The sequence below is a fragment of the Dryobates pubescens genome, chromosome 16, assembly GCF_014839835.1.
Source record: "Dryobates pubescens isolate bDryPub1 chromosome 16, bDryPub1.pri, whole genome shotgun sequence".
NCBI lineage: Eukaryota > Metazoa > Chordata > Aves > Piciformes > Picidae > Dryobates > Dryobates pubescens.
Genome location: NC_071627.1, coordinates 15759315 through 15777134, shown reverse-complemented (window position 1 = coordinate 15777134; position 17820 = coordinate 15759315). Strand labels below are relative to the sequence as shown.

Below are 17820 nucleotides of genomic sequence, written 5' to 3'. Positions count from 1 at the left end.
CACTTCTTTATCTGGAAGCTTAAATGGCTGGAACACAAATAGGAAGCTCATTATCTCAAAAAACGTTGACAAATTGCCACTTTGAGCCAATTACCAGTAGAGCAGCTGTTAGGCACTGTGCTCTGGATGGGCCCTTGTTATATGAAATGTTGGGGTTTGATTCTCTGGGCTCTTAATTAAATGTAGCAGGTTGTGTAGAGAAGGGGACAGGAAGGGAAAACATTGGTTCCCAAACCCACCACACCCCCTGATCTCTGACACCTGCAGGGGATGGGAATTCCCTGTGTAGGGTGCACAGAAGGGAAACTGCCCTGTTCTCCTGCCTATGCCACGCTTTACCATGTCCTGAGCTCTTTCTGCTGACACAGATCCCCATCTGTCCCCATGCTCCTGGAACAGCCTTGCCTGGGGCTGGCAAAGAGTTTGGGGCAGACTTGTGACTACGGATGTCAAAATGTGAGGCTCGGAGTTAATCCTTAAGGGATACAGGACAGAGATCACAGTTTTGTACAGGAGGGTTTTATTTATGAAAACATACCTGGGGCAGAGTTTGCAAACACCCAGCTCAGTAGAAGGAACTGGAAATGCATAAAAACAAACCCAAAGAAACCAAAACCCTACAATGAGATGGACTGGATTAATCTGCACTAAATGAAACATTCAGAGCAGAGTGTGAACACCTGGAATGGACTACAGCTCTGCTCTTCCTTCCATGCTCTGTTATTATCTGCCCAGGGAGCCCTGAATTCTTTCTACCAGATGCAGAATTGCTGTAGCAAAGGATGAGCATTGATGCCCAATGTAGATGCTTCTAATTGTTGTGGGCGAATGGAACTGGGGAACTGAGTACTCCATCCCCCCACTCCAAACCAGTGCTTTAATCACTAGAATACTACACAGAAGAGAATGGCTGTCTTGAAAGAAAGCAGGAGCTGTAGCCAGGTTTTGGAGAAGACTAACTCTCTAACCTTGTTCCATGAGTGTTCTGAGAAGCTTTTGGGGAGGTGCAGCACTCCCTGCATGGGGTTCTGAGAGTCCTGGGCTCTGTAATGGAAGGAATCCGTTATCAGCCTCACTCCATCTAAGTGGCTCAGAATTCTGTGATAAAATTATCCTGCTCCTAAAGATTTCTGCTAACTGAGTGTGTATTTGAAGCTATTGCTGGTACAGCAACATCTTCCTATTTCTTCAGGGTTATAAAGATTCTTGCAAGTAGAAGGAATTGAGCAAAAGTATTTAGAGCTTTGAATTAGGAGGAGCTGGAGATCACCTGAAAGTTCTCAAAAATGCCTGTAAAGCTTTGGTTCATGAATGCACTGACAGAGAGGAATCCACCAATATTTGCTATCCTCTTAGTATTGGCCAGGGTTGACTAAACAGTGGTGAAATTGCTTGAAAAGAAGCAGAGGGTGAATTCATTTCTGAGTGATGTGTGCTAAAAACCTTTGCCAGTTTAGGGCTGGGAGAGCAGACCTGCACTGTCTGGGACACAGAAACACAGTGGTGAATTTTGGGAGCTGACAGATCTGAAATTGCCAGATGTCAGGGAATTATTTCAGGACACACAAGTGCTCTTTGTCTTCCACATGTGTTTACCATACCTGTGCTGTTCATTGCTTTTTGGCAGAGAGGCTGGTGGCTGGGTGCAGCATGACTTGGATGGCTATTGCAGCCTTTATGGTTTGCTTGCTGCTTTCATGTGAAGAATGATGCCCCTGCAGACTAGCTGCAGAGCTGATCCAAAGTTTGAGTAGTTCTCTGGGACTGTGTTTTTCTTGTTTCTGTTCTCAAAATGTCTTTGTTTAGTGCTTGTTAGAGCCATGGCCACCACACAAAACACTATTAGTGGAGCAGTACAATCCTTGAGGCAGGCTGCTCCTCTCCAAAGGCATTTGAATTTTCCATAGAAACTTTTCTGTGTCACCTAATCTCTGCAGGGCATATATATAGCTCTCCTAGCTATTCAGTCTTGCTGTAGAAGTTCATCTTGGATGCTATTTTGACTATACAGGTAATCATTTGGAGGTGTGCCACTGACATGAAAAAAGGCAGGATTTCATCTTAGACACCTTAAAAGGTCTATTTCTTCTCCCAGTACAAGAAGACACAATTATATCTATGTTTGCTGACAGTAACAGCTGAAAGAGAAAGCCCAAGATCTGTGAAGAGAAGAATCCCAAGTCAGCTCCATGGTTTTCATCATTTCTGTTTGCTCAGGCATCTCAGTATGAGTCTGACTGAGTCCCAAGATTAGGAGATTCTGGCTTCCCCCAGGACCAAATGTCAAGTCAAGGCCAAGGTGTCTCTTGCCCACAGGAACAGCTCTCCTGAACTGCTGTAAATGAAAAGATAGTCATCTTCTTCTCTTAAAGCTGTATTACTTCCTCTGATTGACTGATGATTAACATGATTTTCAGAATACAACTTGGTAGGACATCCTAGAGTACTGTAGCCATTGCTGAAGTTATTTGACATCCACCTGGACATGCCCTTCAGCACAGAAACAATCCTAACCTGACCAGGAATTCCTGTGCTTTGTCATGAACTCATCCAAGTCCCAAACCATCTACTTAAAACACTTTTTTCCTGAGTGACCACAGTGTTTGTTATGTCATATTTCTACAGTGCTTGCTCACTGGCATGGTCTGGTGGCCTGATTAGGTAAATCAGAATCCATGTTGTATGAAAGCAATTGCTTTCCACCACACAAGCAGCAGACCCTGATGCTTGCAGGTCCAACATCTGATATCCCTTACTCAGCAGCGCTGGCAGATCCAAACTGTCACGAAGACTAAGGACATGAAATATTTTGCCTGCTGGGGCTGTTTAATAAACCACTTTCTGACTGAAATGAAACTTTAGGTATTTCACTTCATTTCTCAGAGGAGGTGTTTGAGTGGAAGAAGACAGGGAGAACCTGAACATTTTGGTTTGGATCTTGCCACATCTCTAAGGATATGCCACGGTGCCTTTCTTGCTGTATTGATGGAGATAGTCCACTTGTGCCATGTCATGCTGCAGATCACCTGGTACCAGTGACAGTCCCACATCCAAACCTCCTTGGCTAGCAGGACAACAGGGATTTTCACAGCTTGGGTGGAGTGGTGGATACAGAATAATTAATTTTCCATACCAAAAGTAGGCTAACCCCCACCTTTTAGATCTGCCTCCTTCTCCTTCTTCCCAGTGTATCAGCCCCTTGCTGTGTGTCTCCTTGGAGCATCACTTCCAGGTGTGTTTTGGTCTTTGATCATCTTGAGAATGGCAGGGAGAAAATTTTTGACCTCACTTCGTGTCAGATCTAGAGAGGGAAAGAGAAAATATTTAGATTTCAGTCGCATTTGACACCAGTACAAAAATTGTCTACGTTCCATCTATTTCTTGAGCACTTGGCCAATTTTTAATTTCCTTTTGCAGATTGAACTGAAAAGGTTGTGCTGTTCCTGGTGCATATTAGTTAAAATGTGGGTGCCTGGCAATGAAGTCTAACGGTGACTCATGGCTTGACAGAGTAACCATCCTCTAACCTGAATGAGCAGTGTACCCTCACATGGTGTTCGCAGCTGGTATTTCACAGACTAGCCAAGTCTGCTTGGCTGCACCTGATTTTCCTTCTGGGACTTGGACTACAGGCTTGTCCCATACGAACATCAGTTAAGATTTGAAAAGACTTCCAGGCAGTTTAATTTTTGCAGTATTCTGCTGTCATCTCCAAGTAATTCTCAGGTCAGCTCAAAATACTCACCGTGATAGGAATGAGAGCAACGAGTCTGTCTTTTCCCTCAGACTTAGGCTTTAAAGGTTGCTGGCAGAAACTTCAGTTTCTGTGACAGTGTTTGGTTGTTTTGTTTTGTTGTTTTTTTTTTCCACAGTGAGAACTGACTCCCAAACACTGTTAAGAGGACAGAACAGATGAGGAGATAATGGTGGGTGGCCCTGAGAAAATCTGAGCAGGTAGATGAATGCCTGGGTTCCTGTGTCGGGAAGGATGACTCAGCCCATTGTCAGCCTGCTCTCCATTAGCACTGCTTCACCTGTCCTGGCAGCTGGAGCACTGACAGCACAGCTTCCTTCACGGTTTTATTTCATTTTTGGTAGCTGTCAGCCTTCATTCCGAGTGTGCTGCCTCTAGCTGGTGTTTTCTCTGTGATTCATGTATTTCCTGCCTTCAGTTTTATGGCAGGGCATGCAACTGTGGGTTACTTTTGTTGTTTTTTGTTTCAGAAAACAGAGTGATTAATCTAATCCTCAGGACCCAGCTGGGGAAGTAATTCCCTTCAACATTTTCAGGAGGAGCTGCTTGAAAAGACTTCTATCTGATAATATCTTGTATCTGTTTCCGTTACTACCTCTAAAAAGAAGGAAGAAAAGGCTTTAGTTCTCAAAGAGAACTTCTCAGAGAAAGTCTGGATAAATCACCACAGGATAAATTGCTTTTACAAGTCAGAAACAGGGAACAAAGCACAGCAGAGATTTAGAGACACCTTCAGTCTCATCTGAAAAAGTGTTTTCCCGAGGTATCGGAGGCATCGCAGGCCTCACCGAACCCAAATCTTACCGTCGTTGGGCTATGATTTTTCATCATCTCTTTGGTATTCTAATATAAAAGGAAGATTTAGCCTTGAATTATTTATGCATCACATGTTTTATGCATACAGATCCATTCTTTGTGCCTGTGCAATAAAAATAATTGCGCTGCATATAAATAGACCAAGAAGCTATGATCGAGTCTCCAAATACAGTTAACCTGTCAGGAAAGGCAATTTTCTTTCCCAATATTTGTAGGGCAATTTACAATACAGTTATTTCTCAAATTCTTGGGGAAAGAAAGAAAGGGGAAAAAAAAATACAGAGAAACAAACCAAAACCAGAGAAACCTTCACTGAAAGGGTTGTCAAGGCCTGGAACAGGCTGCCCAAGCAAGTGGTGGAGTCACTATCTGTGGAAGTATTTAAAAGACTTGTAGATGTGGTGCTGAGGGGCACGGGGTTAGTGGTGACTTGGCAGTACTGGGTTAAACAGCTGAACTTTGATGAGCTTAAACATCTCTTCCAACCAAAACAATTCTATGATTCTATTCTAAGCAGGTCCTAAACAAGAGGACACAGTCTCAAGCAGCACCAGGGGAGGTTTAGGCTGGATGTTAGGAAGAAATTCTTTATAGAGAAGGTGATTGCCCATTGGAATGGGCTGCCTGGGGAGGTGGTGGAGTTGCCATCACTGGAGGTGTTTAGGAGGAGACTGGATGGGGTGCTTGGTGCCATGGTTTGGTTGATTAGATAGTGTTGGATGATAGGGTGGATATTATGATCTCAGAGGTCTCTTCTGACCTGGTCTGGTCTATTCTGTTCCATTCTATTCTATTCTATTTGTCTGGATTCTTGGGCTTAGGTGTACATCTGCTCTTCATGCAACTAAAGCATCTTGCACCCTCTTCCTGCTTCCTCCAGCTCTCCTGACTGGAGAGCTGTCCCAGCATATGAAACTTTCCCCAAGTCCACATCTCTGCTGGGCACTTGGTAGCCTTTGCCTGGCACGTTTGAAACGTTTGCAGATTTGCTACGTACCACACAACAAAACAGACCTCACTGTGTGTTTGTGTATTCAACACTGATCTTGCTGGAATTTAAACAGACCACATAATCACTGCTAAATGAAAGCTAAAGCAAAGCAGATGTATCCGAAGAGTGTTGGAGCACCAAAGTGACAGCTGCTCATTGCGCCATTTACAAACATTAATTAACATTAGTGTACTGTTCAGGCATCAAATTAGCACAATCCCTTGAGAGAGATGATGTTTTAGAGGCTCCCAACCCCCAGTTGCTCTGCAGTGGCAGTCCCTCTGGAGAAGAAGCCCTCTCCCTGCATGGGTGGGAAAGCACAGTGCGAGGGGCAGAGGTTGGTGAGGTTGCTCATTGCCTCTAGTTTTCAGTGTGAGGTTGCTTTCCATGCTTGGCTCTTTTGCACAGCTGAGGCAGAAGGGGTTTGATTGGCTTGCTAAAGAATGCCTAGGCCACAGTGGGACTCAAGGTCGGGAGCATGATGTCTTTCTCAAGGATGGGGAGAAAGCAGCTGTTTGCAGTGATGCTCTGTGAAACCTCTGCTGGCTGGTCAGGGACAGGGGGAGGTTAATAGTGGGGAGACTTACTATGTTTTAAATAGCTATCAGTAAGTAATGATTAGGCAGTGGCAATCTGATTATATGACACAAATTCCAGCTATAGTTTTGAACCAGGCCATAAATCCCCCATGCCCTTTTCAACTGGGAAAGCATCTCCTCTTGTACAGCTCTCAGGTGCTTAGGTGGAGGATCAGAGAGGCAGCAAGGGAAAGGGCTGAGCAAGGGCAAATGGAGACCATCCCCAAGGGCTGCGAGATGCGAAACGTAACCACAGAGTTATCTCTGCCGGCATGCAGCTCGGCAAGAAAACCAGCACAGGATTTGCAGAATTCAGTTCTGAGAGCATTAAGGAAAAATAACAGAGCAGATGGCCACAGCACAGCCTGAGGGATGCACTGTCCTTATTAATCTTTACAAACCCTCTAGAACTATGGTAATTTATTTTGCCGCTGTTGCTGCCAATAACCCTCCACACACCCCGACCCACAAGGGGACCGTGAAGAAGTCCTCTATCTCCATTTGGCAACATACGTTTGTTTGTATTGCTAGCTAAATTTATCCAGCTCCAATTAACTGTTCTCTTTAGCATTTTTCTCAGTGTAATTATCTCAACACCAGCAGGCCGTTATTTTTCTAATAAGAATTTAATTTTGTTAGATATAATCATTTTAGGGACATTTCTCTTTTCTGGCCCAGCAATGCAGAGCTTTGTTTTATTTGGCACAGACAGAGACCATAGCTTGTTTGCTCAGTGGGAAAAGGGAAGAGAGAAAGAGCTGTTCTCCCCCCCAGCCCCCCCCCCCCCCAAAAAAAAGAAAAATAAATGTAAAACTATGGTTATGCAGAGGTCAGAATCTGACTTCATTGGAATATCAGCAAAGCCACTAGCACTGTTTTAATTTCACACAGGCACAAGTAAATTGAGATCCTCTCTGAGGTCTAAAACTTCATCACTTGGCCAGGGTTCAGCTGAAGACTCTGGCGCGCTCCGGGTTCACTGATGGAGAGAAGCAATGTGAAAAACCACACTGAGACTTGTGGAGTGTGCCAGAGCAGAGCTCCAGAAAAGACAAAGAAGGGGATTTCCCAAACTAGCCAAATCCTTTTGTTAAATATAACTTGTGTCCCATGAGGTGAAGCAGTCTCCTGTTGCTTTTCTTTGGCCTCTCTTCCCTTAGGAGCTCACAAACAAATTGTTCCCACTTCGGTGTATAAGGCATGGTTCGGTAGACACATAGGCATGGTTGTTGCACCCTAAGTTTGGGAGAGAGCTTGTAGCACCCACAGTTCCCCCCACCCTTTTGTCTTCCTTTTTAAAGGCTATTTAAGGAGGGCAAAACAATTATTCACTGTGAGTATTCAGTACGTTTTCTCTGGCTCATTTTGGCCCTGGTGATGATAAAGCATATGGTATGTATATAATTTTATACATGCACATGACACCAAATGGTTTTAAATGTGGGCCACCCACAGAACCAGTCTGTTTAGTAAAGGTGGGTGTGTATTTGTCTGTCTGTGATAGCTAAGAAGCTCCTTGCAAGCTAGTTTCTGCATACCCATTGCTCAGACAAAATTGTACTGCAGACCAGGGAGATAATTCCTTGCCCTTGGAGAAAAATTGAACTACCTGATGCAACTCAGCAACTGCATTTCTGTAATGCCCAAAGGGCAAGGAAAGAGCAGTGGTGTGGTTAGAATATTACTGATTCTGAAGCAGGACCAGCATCTCCATGTGCTCCCTGGAGATGTGCCCAGGGCTGCTTTTCTGCTGCCATGGGCTTGAGGAGGGTCTTTGATCTCTAGACCGACGAATGGCCATGTGCTGACTGCTCTGTCACTGCTTGCTTCTCCTCAACCGCAGAAACCAGTGCATGTTAACATTGTTGGCCCAGCTGGTTATCTAGATCCTTGCACCTTTGATTTCAGTCTTGATCACAGATCCCAGTCCCTAATGGTGTCTCACTGTGTTGGTGCTTGATGAGTATGCAGACAGTCACTACCACAAATAACAATCCTTCTGTGGACCACAGCTAAATTATGCTGCTGTCAGATCCAGGTCACCAGTGCATTGAAATGCAACGTTGTTTCTCAGTCTTTCTTTTCTTGACCACAGGAACCGAGCAGCTATCACTTCAAAGTCAATGTGCTTTCCAAGAATCTTTTTTGCTATTTTATTTTCCCTGGAGCAAAGGCAGGATATGATATGAGGAGTGTGCATACCTCTGTGTGCAGGTTATGGCTCTTCACACAGGCAAAATGGCAACAACAAACACCCATGATTTACAATGTTTGTATTTCTGTGAAACCCTTGGGCCAGCACAGCAGATTCAGCATTCAGTTGCACAAGGCAAGAGAATAACTGAGATTCTTTTTCTGTCTGTTTTCTCTTTGGCTTCACAGCTTCCCTTATATCTGCCATCTCCTGTCTTCACATATCAACAAGTTTAACATTAGGCAAGCTGTCCTTGATCCTACTGCTGAGGAATGGGATATTATGTCTTCTCCACTCAAAGTGCTGAGGGCTGTTAGGTACAAATGTGCTGCTGATGCAGAGTTCATCAGGTGTTTGTATCTATTTTCTGGTTTTATGTGTAGCACTGGCTGTGAAGAGGAGCTTGCTGACAGACAATGCACCAGTCCTGCTGGGAAAGGGTAAAATGTTTTGCTCTTACAGCTTGTGGACGTTGTGTGTATGAGCTCCTGTTGGTGGTACCTGTAGGAACGTGAAGGAAATTGCCCCACAGACTGGGACACTGAGTCACTGAACCTTGCTTAGTTTTTAGAGTTTTAGTGAACACAACAGAGATGCACCTGAATCCCCTTGGAGGTGCTGGGACAGTGTTCATAACATCTGAGGTCTGCTTTTGGGAATTAATCCGCTTGGTGTTAATCAGTTGCCTCTCATTCATATCACTGCAGCTTCCATGGGAAAACTAGGAACCATCATGTTCATGTTCCCTGAGACAGAGCCTGGCCACTGCATTGTTTCATGGAGCCACCAAGTGGTGTTGGGAAGGTCAGAAATCCTCAGTAGCTGGACATATCTGCAGGGGCCATAAGAGCCATGCGTAAAGGCCATAGAGAGCTATGGATTTCTTCTGCTGAGCTATGTGTAAATTGTTAGTGTTTGATACATTCATGTGGCAAATGTCTGATAGGGGAAAGAAAAAGTATTTTAATAACCTTTGCTTTATGGAGCTAGAGATTACAGCACCAGGGAGGGATTCTTGTAGTTCCCCTTCAGTGAAGAATGTCATAACAGAGGCGGATGAGAAGTGTTTTGCATCATCTGCTCTGCAGTATGTGAGAGGGAAGTTAGCAAGGAACTGCAGAACCGTGGGGCTTGACTGATAATACCAAGGATGAATATTTAATTAAGTGTGGACATCATATTAATCATGTGTATGTATTGCATTTTTTATTCATCCATCCCACTGTCAAACCAGTATGTAATAGTTATTCTGTATGAGCACAGGAAAACAGCTTTACCTTGAAAGGAAGCAGAAATGTAGAGTAAGTAAATGTTTTTATTTCAGCTTTTGACTAAAACTATTGATAATCTCGGAGGTATAATTACTTTTCTCTCTCTGAATAAATAGCTGCTTAAATGCCCAAACCTTCACATACAGTAAATCACCAGATGCTGGGAAATTGGTGGGACTTAAATGGCTTCTGTTAGCATACACAGATTTCTATTATCTGATCCTCAAGGCCCTTGAGTAGGAGTGCTGCTGAGCTGTGGGAGGTGGACACTGTGGTTCTCTGCCTCTCTCAGCAGCAGCAAAATTGTCACCCACACTCTGACTGTGGGACCTTGTCACTGATAGCAGTGTAGGGCAGGATGAGCCCAGCTCAACTAGCTGAATGCAAGGGAAATTGTAGGAGCAGCAGTTAGGTAAAAATAAATAAATATATAAACACACACAGATATATATATAAAATCTTTTGACATGTAAGTGGAGGAAAATTGCTGCTGAATCACCAGGAGGGAAGAAATATGAGAGCTTAAGATGTCATTTCTACAGACATAATTTTTACTCTAATGGCCTTTAATAGCAAACTATTTCCAGTGTAATGCTGTCAGCTGCAGCAGAGAGAGAAATACAGAAATGGAGTAACTCAAACTGCTTGGAAGAGTAATTGTCCTGCTGTAGTTAATTAGCAATGTATTGTGGTTTTCCTCTTCAGTTTCCTTATTCATTTTGTGAAATGGTAGCTGTCTCTTGGTTGTTCCTTCCCATTTATTTATTGAATTTCTTCTTTTGCCCCTTCTGCAAATAAATCTCTTTTATTTAAAGTCTCTTGTGACCTGCAGCAGCTTGCCATCAGGTCTGTCATGGGAATCCTTCGATGTCCAGCGCTGGGCAGCACTTTCCAGCAGGTGTCTGTCAGATAGTAAGCAATTAAATATACCAGATATCTCTCCTGTGTGTTTAGTGTCAGAAGAGCAGTTGCCTGTAATGCCAAGAGAAGCACCATCTGTCCCAATAAGCAGTCAGAAACATTACTGAAAATACCTGTTTGAATTCAAAGGTCAGTTTATCTTCTGGGGGAAGGAAATCAGGAGAGCAGGGGGAGATCCAAATGAAATAAGCTCTAGCAACATAGGACAAGGTTACACAAACACACTATGTCTGTCATGAGGAAGATAATTATCCTAGGAACACAGGAAATATTTATTCTATCCTCTGAAATGATGATGTTATTAAAATCTGAGTGTGGTAGTCCCCATTGTCTGATAGACTCAAAACAGTGCTGGTTGGAAAGGACCTCTGGAGGTCTTGGATGCAGTCCTCCTCTCAAAACGTGGCCAAACTCAAATCTGTCTTACTTTAACGAGGCCACTCAGGACTCATTGAATTTTGCATGTCTTCAAGGCTGGATACCCTCACTTGTTCAAGTTGTGATCCAGTAAAGGCAAGCTCCAAAACTAAGCAAATCCTGTTCCTATAAATCGTTCAGTTTCTCCTTCTCCCTCATGGGAGGGATGTGGGGGCCAGGCTGGTGGGGACAGGAATCAGACCCAGCGAGTGCTGTGGCTGTTAGCATGAGCACCACAAGAGGAATATTTCACCCTCTGCTCTGAAACAACAGTTGCTGCCAAAGATACCATTTCTTTGAAGGTGAGACTTTTCAGAGGAACAGGCTGATTTTCATGCACACATGAAAGCAGGAGAGAAGGTAGAAATGATCCAATTGAAACAGCTGAATGCTTGTTTCAACACGTTTTTTATTCCCCTGTGACATTTTGAATCTTGTTTCAGAGAGACTTTAAAAACCTGTTTTCTTTTGACACTTTGATATCATTTCAACCCTTTGTGTGGAATATATCATCTGATTTTATCAAAATAAAGCAATTCAGTTGACTCCACATGACTTTTTTTTTTTACAGAAGAAGTCTTTAAAAATGAGGAAATTTGCAGATTTCTTTTTTTTTTTTTTTGCCCTGTTTAGCACAAAACTTTTGGTTCCCACTCAAATCTTAATGAAATAAATTGAGTGCCTCAAGGACATCTCTCTAATACACACACATAAACTGTGTGTAGGTGTGCATATGTCTTATTTTAATGTGCATATGTCTTATTTTTATGTGCTGCTGCAGACTAGAAATTCTCACAAGCACCTCCTCGGGGTAGTGATCCAACTTTTAGTGTGTGTTTGCTAGCTTAATGTCTCTAATTCATGGTTCTGCTGACCTCATAAACCCAACTTTTATAGGCTTATAGGAGTGAAGCTCTCTCTACATACACATTATACCTTGAGGTTGAGGTTTGACTCAAAAAACCCTCTGTCAGAGATCATTCATTCCCTTTATAAATAGCTACTGAAACTGTGCCTATCCCTTCAATGCAGTGCTGATATCCTGTGTGGGGTATCATACTGCATCATTTCTGTGCTTACCAAATCTGGAAACCACATCTACCAGATGCTTGTTATTCATTCACTAAGAAAATGTATTCATCAGGCTCATGACTGAATGATATATTGAGTTATTTAGCAGACCTGGGAATTTATGGGCACTTCTTGTGTTTCTGGCTCCTGGTTCCCTTTTGCAGCTGTGAGGACATCAGTACTGGCCTATTTCTGCAAAGTGTGCTGAAATCCACACATCTCAAAGTCAAAAATATTTCCCTGGGAACCTGAGACAGACTGTCAGGTCAGGACCACCAAAAATCTGCAATAGGATGATTCTGCTTACTACAGCTCCATGAAGGGAGGTTATAGCGAGGTGGGTGTTGGTCTCTTCTCCCTAGGAACAAGCGATAGAATGAGAGGAAATGGCCTCAGATCGCACCAGGAGATCTTTAGATTGGATATTAGAAACAATATCTTTACTGAAAGGGTTGTCATGCAGTGGAATATATTGCTGAGGGAGGTGGTGGAGTCACCCTCCTTGAAGATGTTCAAAAAATATGTAGATATGGCTCTTTGGGACAATGGCCATTGGTGCTGTTAGGTTGGTGGTTGGACTTGATGACCTTAGAGATCTTTTCCAAGTAAACAGTTCTAAGCCACAGCTTCCACTCTGCTATGTTTATGGATATATCTTAATTTCAGAGCAGCAAGATTTCCAGTTTTGGGTTCATTGGTTCATAGAATCAATAAGGTTGGAAGAGACCTCAAAGGTCATCAAATCCAACCTGTCACCCAAGACCTCATGACCACTAAACCCTGGCACCAAGTGCCACGTCCAATCCCCTCTTGAACACCTCCAGGGACAGTGACTCCACCACCTCCCTGGGCAGCACATTCCAATGGCTAACAGCTCTCTCTGTGAAGAACTTTCTCCCCACCTCAAGCCTAAACTTCCCCTGGCACAGCTTGAGTTAGCTGCACCTACCTGATGCAGCAGTTTGCTAGCAAGTGGGCAGCACAGGGACCAAGCAAACAGAAGAGTTAATTTCTTACCTCTTTGAGAAGGCATTTTTAACTCATAGGTAGTTATTTTAAGAGCAAGGACCTGATGTACTATGAATATGTCGAATGGATCAGGAGGAAAACAGAAGATGCAGGACATGGTCCCTTGATGGTGGAAAGATTAGAAGCCTCTTGCAGACTGTCCTTGTGGCAGAAGGTTAAAGCCCAGCCAGATGAGAGGCTGATTCCTGAGAGGTAGAAAGGGAGCCTGGTTATGGAAAAAACCACTTCACTGATGTTTTCACAGCTTTGAAATACATTGTTAATTTGCAATAGCAACTTTTGCAGTCTTGTCAAAATAAATGTCCATTTCAGTTAGGAACCCCCCAACGTTTACACAGCTAAGTGGAAGAAAGGCACACTCATTCATCATGGTGAGAAGGGTGCAGGCAGCTTTGTGGCTAAGGGCAGGTGGAGAGGAAAGCTGAATGTGAAGTCACTCCCTTGCTCTACAAGCTCAGACAAACCATAACATTAATCTGTTCCTCCTTCTCCCTAGCTGGAAAACAGCAAATACTGACTTCCCAGTACAAGGCACTAGGAAACCTTATTTCTCTCACATCTTGAAAAGATCCTGAGCTCCCCATAAGAGGCAGTCAATGGAAATAGGCTATAGACTCATTTTTTTCTCTCTGCTTTGAAAGACAGAAGAAACAGCCTGTAGAAATTGCTTTATAGTGAGACACTGGAACAGGTTGGCCAGGGAGGTGGTAGCCTCATCCCTGGAGGTTTTTAAGGCCAGGCTGGATGTGGCTGCGAGCAACCTGAGGTGTCCCTGCCCATGGCAGTGGGGTTGGAACTAGATGGTCATTGAGGTCCCTTCCAACCCTAACAATTCTATGATTCTATAGAGTTGCTTAGAAGATTTGGAAGTCTCCTTAGATGATGATTGTTCTCCTGCTTCGCTCCTTGCAGGTACTACGCTATCTGCTGCCAGCCTCTGGTTTACAGGAACAAGATGACTCCGCTGCGTATCGCTGTGATGCTCGGAGGCTGCTGGGTAATCCCAACGTTTATTTCTTTCCTCCCTATCATGCAAGGCTGGAACAGCATTGGCATCATTGATCTGGTGAGTGGCTGAGCAGGCACACCAACCTGCCATCAGATACATTTGGGGCTGTATGTTCATCTTGAAAAAGCACTATTCAGAGAAAAGAAGGCAAGAGAGGCTGAAGGAGAAGCTTCTTGTCGATGCAGAGGGGCTGGTGAATTTCTGAAATGTCTTGAAGGGGTTTTGAAATTACTCTGTCCTGGAAGGTTTGACACAAAGACAGTGGTGGTTCTGGGAGAGGATTTTACCCATATCAACTAATCAGCTCAGAATTTGAAAACATGCCAAGACCTGGTTGGCTCCTGACAGGCACCTCAGGAGTCCTTGGTTGCTCTGGCCTCTGCAGCTCTCAGGGAAGTGCTGGCCACCACTGGCTCACTTGCCCTGCCCGTGGTGGTTTGGAGAGCCAGGAACCCCAGATGTCCCCAGTAGGGATAGGACTGCTTTGGGCCAGCCCCATCAATATCTCCTGTCTTGGTGTGACCCTTGAAGAGGGGGAAAGGTAAAATTTCTCTGTTTAAGTCATTTCAGCAGGAGCAAATTTTCCCCACCACAGCCTGGTTTCACTTGCAGAATCCTGTCTACAGGGAAGGAGTTAAAAGCTGCAGATCTGCTCTGCTTACCTTGTGGAGATGCAGGAATTAAAAAAGGCAAACTGTGAAAACACCTTATTTAGAAGAGCTTATTTAAAGAGATGTGGCATCTTCTATGCCAAGTCTCAGCCAAGGAGCTATCAATACTTTGTCTTATGGAAAATAACAGGTGCAAGCTGCCATCTCTACAGGCAAGGTGATAAAGCCAAAATTGCTTCCAGACAAACACCTTTAGGATGTGCAGCTGATAGATGAGGGAGGTGCGGTCTGTTTGTTTAACAAACCATGTCAGGTATCTGATTTCTTCCCCTGATTTCTTGCCTCCACCTTTTCAGAAGAGACTCAATGCCCAGCTGTCTGTACCAGCTTTTCTAAACATTAGTGCAAGCCCTGCCCGTCCTTGTGGCTTTGCTGGCATTTACTGATGCAGGCTGAGAGGTAGTGCACCACTGAGTCAAAGTACTTCAGAGTTTACTCTAGAGGTGATCTTTCTTACATGCTGAATTAAATAATTTTGACATTACAGTTTGAAGTAGGAGATGGGGTTATTGTCTTGCTGGAGTAAACATCAGAAATTATGGGCCTGATGGACCTGCAGTGACATTGTTTTGTAGCAAGAGTAGTCTCAGAGACATCCTGCTTGTCCCATGTCCCCTGCTCCCCAAACTCACATGCAGGACCCCTTTCTTCAGCTGCTGTCTCTGTTTTTATCAGAAGTCATTGATGGGTCTCAGTCTATGAACTCAACCTGCAGACTTCTCCTACCCAGGCTGCTGCTCATAGCCCCTGTGCCTGGGAGGCTCAGTATCACCCCCTGCCTGGAGCTGCACCCTAGATACTAGAGCCCAGTCCTTTCCCTGTCTATCTAGTCCTTCTCTAATACCCCTGTGGATCTCAGCTGGGTGAAACCTGTGAATCCCTGGTGTCAAACCATGCCCTCATGAACAGACCCATGAATGCTGAAAAAAAGCCTGGCACAAAGTGAAGTTATTCCCCCTTGCTGTGTTGGAACTGGGAGGTTGGGCTGATTTTCACTGTCCAGCTTGAGGAATGCTCTGGGATACCAGCACTGCCACACAGACTGGTCCTGCAGAGCTGAGGACCGGCAGGGCCAGAGAGCCCATGGTGTGAGCATAGGCTCTCATAGGAGAGGCAGCAGTGGGTAAGGCAGGTACCACAGATGGGAGAGGGGAGGGAGGAGACAGAACTGGTGATGTGTCCTGGCAGTCAGATTGCTGGTACAGGAGAAGCAGCGCTGAGCTGCTTTCCTTCTTTGTCCTTGTCCTTCCTCCCCCTGCTCCAGATTCAGCAAAGGCAGTTCAACAAGGCTTCCAATTCCACTTACTGCATATTCATGGTCAACAAGCCATATGCCATTACCTGCTCCGTGGTGGCCTTCTACATCCCCTTCCTCCTGATGGTGCTGGCCTACTACCGCATCTACGTGACGGCCAGGGAGCACGCCCGCCAGATCCAGGTGCTGCAGCGCGCCGGGGCCCCTGCCGACGGCCGGCAGCACCACCCCGACCAGCACAGCACCCACCGCATGAAGACTGAGACCAAAGCTGCCAAGACCCTGTGCATCATCATGGGGTGCTTCTGCCTGTGCTGGGCTCCCTTCTTCATCACAAACATAGTGGACCCTTTCATAAACTACACGGTGCCGGGAAAGCTGTGGACGGCTTTCCTGTGGCTGGGCTACATCAATTCAGGGTTGAACCCTTTCCTCTACGCCTTCCTGAACAAGTCTTTCAGACGTGCCTTCCTCATCATCCTCTGCTGTGGTGATGAGCGATACCGAAGGCCTTCCATCCTGGGCCAGACGGTCCCCTGTTCTACCACCACAATAAACGGATCGACTCATGTACTAAGGTGAGCCTTTCTTGGATGCTGGGAACTGCCTGGAGTCACTAGAAGGAGTACTTTGGAGATTTGGTTAATGGATTTGGCTTGTTCTGCATTTGAAATATCTGATGGATGAACCGTTTCAAAAGGGATTGGGCAAGAGAAGCGTCCAGAAATCTGTAGGGTGCTCAAAACAACCCGAGTCTGTAGATGACAGATGAGTGTTGGCATCCACAGTGTCTCTACAGGTGCATTCAGGACAGAGTTGGGAGAATGCAGAAGTTGTGTGTGCATTTTGGCAAGCCCTGCTTTTTGGTCTGAGGGCACCCCACAGGGAGCACCTTGAGAGAGGCTGTCTTCTCTCCCATTACTCCTTCTAAGGTTCTGATGAGAACCAGACATGTCTGCATCTGCTGAACTAGTGAAAGGCAAAGTATGAAATTCCTCAAATACCTTGACCCTGCCAGTTCACTTCCATGGCTGTGTGGGAGGAGGGATAGTGCCATTGGCTTTTAGCAGCCCAGTAAATACTGAGGTGTCTGCCTTCTACTGTAACCCAGTCAAAGCCTGTCCCTGTGCAAAGCAGAGAAGCCCAGCTCTGTGTGAGCCCTGGGAGCTGAGCATGCCTCTCGTGGGCTACATGGCATAGTCCTGCTGGTTGGCAGCTTGGGGTCCAGTGAATTTGAGCCCCACACCTCACACCCCACCTTTCACTGAATACCACCATGTGCTCATTGCAGAGAGAATGTGTAGGCTGTGCCCTCTGGGGGTACAGTGGCTGTTGGAGGGCTCTGTGGTATGAGGCACCCTCTGAGAAGTGGGAGACAGAACACAGGGAGGGAGGGAAGGGAAGTGGTGTGTAGTATCAGAACAAACTGCAGTCTGAATAAAACCATACATGATTCTCTGCAGCTGTCTAGAGGAGATTTGGTTCTTTTGGTAGATGGATTCGTCGCTCTTCACAGGCAGATAAGGACTTGGTAACTGTATTTGTATTCAGGGCTGAACCCATCCAGAGACTAAATCAGACACTGAGCTCTTCCCAGCTGAGTCTGATCTGCTGGTTTGCCCTAAGCTCCCTTCTGCAATGATCACTGAAGCTTTGGAAGAGTCCTGAGCTGTATAATGGATGGGAGATGGGGCAAGGCTTGTTGCAACCTTGAGACAGACCTCTCAGGCTTTCTAAGTCATGAAGGACATGATGATGTATTTATGTTCTCCTGATTAAAAGCTGTTTGGAGGCCATGGTCCCAGAGCTTTCTGTGACGGATGCGTGGCACTGTGCCATGCTC

The 17820-nt window shown here is 45.0% G+C and overlaps 1 protein-coding gene across 2 annotated transcripts in view; it reads left to right on the top strand.

Annotated features, from left to right (window-relative positions):
- The window catches only part of HTR4 (5-hydroxytryptamine receptor 4), a 133617-nt gene that overhangs the window by 66436 nt on the left and 49361 nt on the right, over window positions 1–17820 (top strand). For both annotated transcript variants that reach the window (XM_054168453.1, XM_054168454.1), the window contains exons 5-6: window positions 13955–14108; window positions 15987–16555. In XM_054168453.1, the coding sequence (XP_054024428.1) occupies window positions 13955–14108; window positions 15987–16555 (723 nt within the window). The remainder of the gene's footprint in view (window positions 1–13954; window positions 14109–15986; window positions 16556–17820) is intronic.